The sequence below is a fragment of the Colobus angolensis genome, unplaced genomic scaffold (assembly GCF_000951035.1).
Source record: "Colobus angolensis palliatus isolate OR3802 unplaced genomic scaffold, Cang.pa_1.0 Scaffold506, whole genome shotgun sequence".
Taxonomy (NCBI): Eukaryota; Metazoa; Chordata; class Mammalia; order Primates; family Cercopithecidae; genus Colobus; species Colobus angolensis.
Genome location: NW_012118555.1, coordinates 271,129 through 278,656, shown reverse-complemented (window position 1 = coordinate 278,656; position 7,528 = coordinate 271,129). Strand labels below are relative to the sequence as shown.

The 7,528-nt window shown below is 46.4% G+C and overlaps 1 protein-coding gene across 2 annotated transcripts in view; it reads right to left on the bottom strand.

The window, feature by feature from the left end:
* MRAP (melanocortin 2 receptor accessory protein) overlaps positions 1 to 7,528 on the bottom strand; it is a 26,130-nt gene that overhangs the window by 4,996 nt on the left and 13,606 nt on the right. For both annotated transcript variants that reach the window (XM_011960129.1, XM_011960130.1), the window contains one exon: positions 536 to 635. In XM_011960129.1, the coding sequence (XP_011815519.1) occupies positions 536 to 635 (100 nt within the window). The remainder of the gene's footprint in view (positions 1 to 535; positions 636 to 7,528) is intronic.

Sequence of the window (7,528 nt, the reverse complement as noted above, 5' to 3'; positions counted from 1 at the left end):
AACCCATCAGCAGTCATTCCCCCTTCCCTGCTCTCCCCCCAGCCCTAGGCAGCTGCTAATCTGCTTTCTGTCTCTGGATTTGCCTCCTCTGGATGTTTTGTGTGAAAGGAGTCGTACGACATGCAGCTCTGTGTCTGCCGCCTTTCACTTAGCATGATGTTTTTGAGGTTCGTCCATGTTGCAGTATGGACCAGAACTCCGTCCCTTTTTATTGCTGAATACTATTCCATTGTAGGGATGTAAGTTGACCATCCCAAATCTGAAACTCTGGAACACTGTAAAATCTGAAACGTATTGAGCACTGACTTGAGGCTCAAAGGAAATGCTCGCTGGAATATTTCAGATTTCTGGATTTGAGATGCTCAGCTGGTAGGTACAATGCAAATATTTTAAAATCCCAAATCTGAAACACTTAAAATCCCAAATCTGAAACACTTCTGGTCTCCAGCGTTTTGGATGAGGGATACTCGACCTGCACCATTACTCACTGGAGAGCTTCTGAGTGACCCAGAGACCCACACCCCTTGTTACTCACTTCATCTGCGGGGAGCCCGACCAGGACATGTAGAGCAGGATGAGGAAGAGGAGCACCACGAAGGCAGCCAGGCTCACCCAGAATGCGATCACGATGGAATCTGCGGGAGGAGGAGATGCATCTCAGCGCTGGGTTGATGTTGACATAAAGCAACACTAGGGGGCAGTAAGGAGTCCCAGGGAATTGTGGAATGAGGGCCCTGAGTTTCAGTTGTCCTCCAGCCTCTCAGCTGTTACCATGGGGGAAGATCTCCCATTAACAATCACTTTGGGAAAGAACAGAGAAGCCAAGAAGCATTTTTTTTCTTTTTTCCTCAGGGCAGCTGGCCACGGAGTCTGTTTAGGGTGATTGTCTGTTAAGAGGAAACATTGAATGGAATTGTGTGCTTCCTCCCCCCCTCCCCGCCCCAACCCCACGCAGCTGCTTGCCCAGCTCCTAGTGGTGCTCAGAGGAACAGTTCTGAAGGATGGGAGGGAGAGGAGAGGGCTGTGGGCAGCTCCGAGTATTAGGAAGGACTCCTGGGCCCCCGGGAGGGATCTAGCGCCTACCAGGGGCTGTTGGTGGAACAGCTTCAGAGACCCCAAGAGTTGATAGTCTAAGAAGGATGCGCTCTGGGCTGCAGCGCGCTGGTGGAGAGGCTCTTTCCGCTCTACAGGAGTTAGCCTAGGTCTGCTCATGCCTGGATTGGCGAGGTGGAAATAGCGAGTCCCTCTCTCAGGCAGAAAGTCTCATCTCAGGGGCTGTGGCAGGAAGGAAAAAGCACTTTTGCCACCAGCACGATGGCTGTATTTGTGGCCTGAGGCTGAAGGGGGAAAAGGAAACCAGGAAACACATTTAGCCTCCCTGGGGCCCTGGGCAGAAGAACCTGGCAGACCAGGAGGGGCCTTTCCCCTTCTCCAGACTCCAGTTTGGGAATGTTAGGCCAGTTGCTATGGAACTACTTTCCAGCACGACAGTTTTTGTTGGTGGTTGTCTGTGGCTGTGGGCAGTCCGGCCGTTGTTCGAGTCTGCGAGTGTCTCATCCCAGACCAACTGCGCAATGCCAAATGCCACAAGATGGGATAGTCTAGACATCTATGTGTGTGACCAAAAAGGGCTACTTGAGGATGATAACCTAACGAGAATTCACTGAGCGCCTTTTGTGAGGGACTGTTCAGGATTCAGAGGGGGCTAAACCAGCACATCAGAAACTGCTAGCTCCCCCCAACCTCCTCCTCCTCTGAACTTCTGCAGTGCTTCCGGCATTAAGGCTGTCAGTAAATGAGTAAGAGAATGCACAAACCACTGAAAGAATGAATAGAGTGAGAGTAATCTACATAGAGGCGGAGGTGGAGGCTCTGGGGTGAAGATTGGTACTTGAGCAAAGGGTGTCATCTCTGCCATCTACAACCCCTGACAGATAGAAGGAAAAACTGAGGATTCATAAGAGGTGATCTTGGACCCTAAAATTTAACATTAAAAACAGGGTATAATAGGCTGGGCACAGTGGCCCATGCCTATAATCCCAGCACTTTGAGACGCCAAGGTGGGAGGTGGATCACTTGAGTCTAGGAGTTTGAGACCAGCCTGGGCAACATAGCAAGACCCCATGTCTAAAAAAAAAAATTTTTTTTTTAATTACCTGGGCATGGTGGTGTATGCCTATAGTCCTACCCCTTCATGAGGCTGGGGCTGGAGGATCACTTGAGGCCAGGAGTTCAAGGCTGAAGTGAGCTATGATCATGCCACTGTGCTCCAGCCTGGGCCACAGAGCGAGACACTGCCTCGAAAAAAAAAAAATCCCCCTCAAAACAGGGTATAATGAAAAGGCACAGTACTTGTAAAAGAATCATGAGCATCTACTGCCTTGTAATCTTCAGCAACCTGGCATTTACACCCCATGGTGGCAGGGACAGCAAAGACCGCCAGGCTGGCTCTTACGTCACTCCTCTCTGTCTCTGAGCTGAGGAACTGATGCAGTCCCCTAGAACAGTGAACTTTTTAAGGACACCTCTGGATTCCTGGGGAGAGGGAAATGAGATTGGACTGTGTGTCCTAAGTTTAAAAGAAATTTTTATTTTATTTTTTGAGACAGAGTCTTGCTCTGTCACCCAGGCTGGAGTGCAGTGGCACCATCTCGGCTCACTGCAACCTCCGCCTCCTGGGTTCAAGTGATTCTCCTACCTCAGCCTCCCGAGTAGGATTACAGGCGCCCACCACCATGCCTAGCTAATTTTTATATTTTTAGTGGAGATGGGGTTTCACCATGTTGGCCAGGGTGGTCTCGATCTCCTGACCTCCTGATCCGCCCGCCTCAGCCTCCCAAAGTGCTGGGATTACAGGTGTTAGCCACTGCGCCCGGCCAGCTTAAGGACTTTTGAAAGAAGCTTCTGACTCTCTTAACCTTCCTTGCCCACCCCCTGTGCATTGTCCTGCACTCCCCAAGAGTCACAATCTATTTTACAACCCTTACCGTGTAAGAGCACATATGCTGTCAGAAAATGTGATTGGAAGTTTTATTCTGTAGGGATAGTTTAGATTTCTGCTGACACTAATGCTCTTTTTCCTTCCTAAAAATAGTGTAGGGTTTCAGGTCTTATAGCACCTAGATAAGTTCTACCAGGGATCTAAAGGAATAGCTTCAAACTCAGCACCTGAGAGCCTCCTTCTCCCAGACTGACACTTGTCTGAGTCCTTGTCGTCATCCCCAGATATTGAGCAAGAAATAAGATGACAGGTTTCACAGAACACAGTGTCTTCAGATAAGTGGACTTTAAGTTTTGTCAGACCAAAAGGCAATCCTCTGCCACTAGTCATTTTTGGTACTAAAATCTCTTTCATCATGTTCTGTTGAAAAAAAACAGGCAAGAGAATACGATTCTTTTTCCTCTTCTTACTGAAGGTTCACCCAAGTGCTTGGAGAGAACATTTCATTCCAAAAGCAAGAGCTGTGTGACTCTCTAGTGTCAGGAATATTTAGACATCCCTAGGCTGGTTTTCCCAACAGGGAGCCCCAGGCTGGGTTGACAATGAAACTGGTCCAGCCATAGAAACTGACCTCCTCTCCTCTCTCCTATCCTCCCTTCTCCCTGCCTGTTCTTTCTCCTTTCCTTCCCTCTCTCCTATCTTCCCTCCTTCTTTTCTTTTCTTCCCCTCTGGGTCCACACTGCTGGAATGAGGGGAATTCATCAGCAGCAGCAGAGTGACAGGAAAGGTCTGGATGGCATGGCCAGGCTGCACTTCATCTTGGGAGGATTCTCATCGAGTTAACAAATTAATCCAATCGAAGGGCTCCTTCTTATAGTAGGCACTTCTGTTTTGTTAAATAAACAGTTTTAGCATTCCTCCATTCTTCATTCTACTAACGTTTGGGTTCCAGAGTTCTAGTAGAAAATCAAGATGTGGCTGGGCGTGGTGCCTCAGCCGGTAATCCCAGCCCTTTGGGAGGTCAGGACAAGAGGATCACTTGCAGTCAGGAGTTCAAGACCAGCCTGGTCTATGTGGTGAAACCCTGACTCTACTAAAAAAAAAAAAAATACAAAAATTAGCCGGGCGTGGTGGTGCGTGCCTGTAGTCCCAGCTACTCGGGAGGCTGAGGGAGGAGAATTGCTTGAACCCAGGTGGTGGAGGCTGCAATGAGCCAAGATAGTGCCACTGCACTCTAGCATGGGTGACAGAGTAAGATTTTGTCTTAAAAAAAAAAAAAAAAAAAGATGTTTTCCTTATTAGGGAATAATAATGTGATTAAGACCCCAGGCTCCGGAAGTGGGTGTTTCCTGGCTAACATCTACATCTGCTCATTTGTAAATTGTACCTATTTAATAGGTACTACTAATATCGAATTACATAAGCATAAATTAAATGTTAGGAGAATTAAATAAAATATCTACATAAATGCTCATGGCACCATTTCTTGTTCCGTGTTTATGAAACAATTTATAAATAGAACTAAAATTATTTCTGTTAAGAGGATTTTGTGGCAAGTAATATCATTGTATCCTTCAAGTTCACCCAAATGTCGGATATGAGTACAGGGAATTGTGGGGCGTGATGGCTCACGCCTGTAATCCCAGCACTTTGGGAGACCAAGGTGGGTGGATCACCTAAGATCAGGAGTTCAAGACCAACCTGGCCAACATGGTGAAACCCTGTCTCTACTAAAAATACAAAATAAAATTAGTCAGGCATGGTGGTGCGTATCTGTAATCCCAGCTAGTCGGGAGGCTGAGGCAGGTGAATCGCTTGAACCTGGGAGTTGGAGGTTGCAGTGAGCCGAAATCGAGCCACTGTACTCCAACCTGGGTGACAGAGTGAGACTCCATCTCAAAAAAAAAAAAAAAAAAGAGGGAATTGTGGCATAGGTTACTAGCTGTCAACCCTAAGGTCGGCCCCTTGTGTGCTTCCATCATAATAGGACCCTTGCTTTTAGCAGGACACATGGCCGCCTGAGTTAAAAACTACATTTCCTTGCGTCCTTTTCAGAGAACCATGTGATAAGGTTCTGGCCAACGTGATATGAGTGGAGCCATCACAGGACAGCTTCTAGAAGCCTCCCTCCAGGGATTGCTAGACTTCTAGCACCGTGTGTCCATTCTTATTCCCTTACTCCTTGTTGCTCCCTAAACATGGACGTGATGGTCAGAGTGTGTCTTGCAACATGAGGATGAGGGCGGCCATGTCCCAGGGATGGTAGTGCAATGAGCTGAAAGGATGTGAGTTCCTAAGGACTCCATGGAGCCACCTCACCAGCCCAGTCCTGTAGACTGAGAGAAAATAACTTCTGGTTCATATGGTACTCTGTTAGTTGTAATCCATTTCTTTACCAAGTCAGCAAAGAAACAGACTTTCTCAATGAATGTACCAGAACTTAAAAATCCAAATGAGGCCGGGCGCGGTGGCTCAAGCCTGTAATCCCAGCACTTTGGGAGGCCGAGACGGGCGGATCACGAGGTCAGGAGATCGAGACCATCCTGGCTAACACGGTGAAACCCCGTCTCTACTAAAAAAATACAGAAAACTAGCCGGGCGAAGTGGCGGGCGCCTGTAGTCCCAGCTACTCGGGAGGCTGAGGCAGGAGAATGGCGTGAACCCGGGAGGCGGAGGTTGCAGTGAGCCGAGATCGCACCATTGCACTCCAGCCTGGGCGACAGAGATAGACTCCATCTCAAAAAAAAAAAAAAAAAAAATAAAAAAAATCCAAATGAAAGCTGGCCTTCAAAATAATCATCCTCTCTCTACCATGGAGTCATAGAATTCTTACTAAAACACACGTATTGATCAAACACTTATAGATCTCTTCTTTTGGAATTACCTTCAAGGAGTCACACATAGACACAATTTTGCTACATTGTGAGATAATTCATTTATGACATCCAGATGGTATCAACCAACTTAATCACCCATTTCATTAACCTGATTTGTTTCTGGGTGAATCTTAACTATTTCCAAAAAGAAACTTCATCCTCAAAAGAGATACACAATTTATCACCACAAATGTTTTCTAGAATGTGTTGTGGCCACCCAGCAACATCTGTTCAAGAAGTTGTTGAGCAATAGTAGAGTCATTTAAGCGTTGCACCTGCCCCTAGTGCTACCCTGATGGAAATTCATTCACAGATACACATTCTGGTATCTTTTGTTTAAAAATTACTTTCACTACTTATGCCCGTGAGAATGATCATTTGCTGAAGAATTTGAAGCTGCAATTAAAGTTGAGGCCTGAAATTGATTGCTCTGAATGAGAGAAAAAGAGTTATATGCAGTTGTTTTGTTTAATCTGTACTTTGAATTTTCTACATTGTGTACAGAGAAATTGGTTGGCAGTGTCATTTTGTTCTCTTGCTTCCAATGCTCAGAGAAGCAGATGAACAGACTGTCTCATTGAACCAGCGTGACAGCGGAGGTCGATATGGACTGTGACCAGTTCTTCTTAACCCATAACTAAAGGGAAGGAGGTATATTGACCTGAGAGGTAAATAACAGAGCATTAAGCCAGGCACTACTCAAGGGAAATCAGCCCATCCTACTCTCTGAAAGGGAGCATTAGGCTGGTGTCTGGAGACTCACTATGTTAGAATAATCTGTATTGCTGCTGTAAGATTGGTTTTCTTCCTCGGAAAAGGACACAGATGAAGATCAAACATGTACTTTGTCAATTAAGGCAGGACCGCAGGAAACAGATTTGCATTTTCCACCTTGATGACAGTTTCAAGGAAAGGTTGTGATTCTTAACCTTTCCTTGGAACAGTCAGAAGCCCTGTCCGAAAATCACAAGGGCAAAATCCCTGTCAAGTGCCTGCAACAAAATCACACCAGACTTCGAGCAGTCCCTGGGAAAGGGCAGCCCAGAGCCTTCAATTCGGCACTGATTGCTCCATATAAATATATATATAAATCCCTAAATGTTTCCAAATATCTGCCCAAACATGATGGGATATATTCCAGCATATGTGTGTATTAATCTGTTTCCACATTGCTGTAAAGAAATACCTGAGACTGGGTAATTTATTTAAAACATAAATAAATAAAAAAAGAGGTTTCATTCACTCATGTTCCTCAGGCTGTACAGGAAGTATGGCAGCTTCTGCTTCTGGGGAGACTTCAGGAAACTTACAGTTGTGGCAGAAGGCAAAAGGGGGAGCCAGCACTTTACATGGCCAGAGCAAGAGGAAGAAAGAGGAGATGCCACACACTTTTAAATAACCAGGTTTCATAATAACTCACTCACTACCACGAGAAAGCACCAAGGGGATGGTGCTAACCCATTCATGAGAACTCTGTCCCCATGACCCAGTCACCCACTACCATGCCCCCCCTCCAACACTGGGGATTACGATTCAACGTGAGATTTGCTGGGGACACAGATGCAAATCATATCAGAGCATAAACACAAAAATTTTAAAATCCATCCTCCTTGGGCCGAGCGTGGTGGCTCATGCCTGTAATCCCAGCACTTTGGGAGGCTGAGGCGGGTGGATCACAAGGTCAGGAGATCGAGACCATCCTGGCTAACAC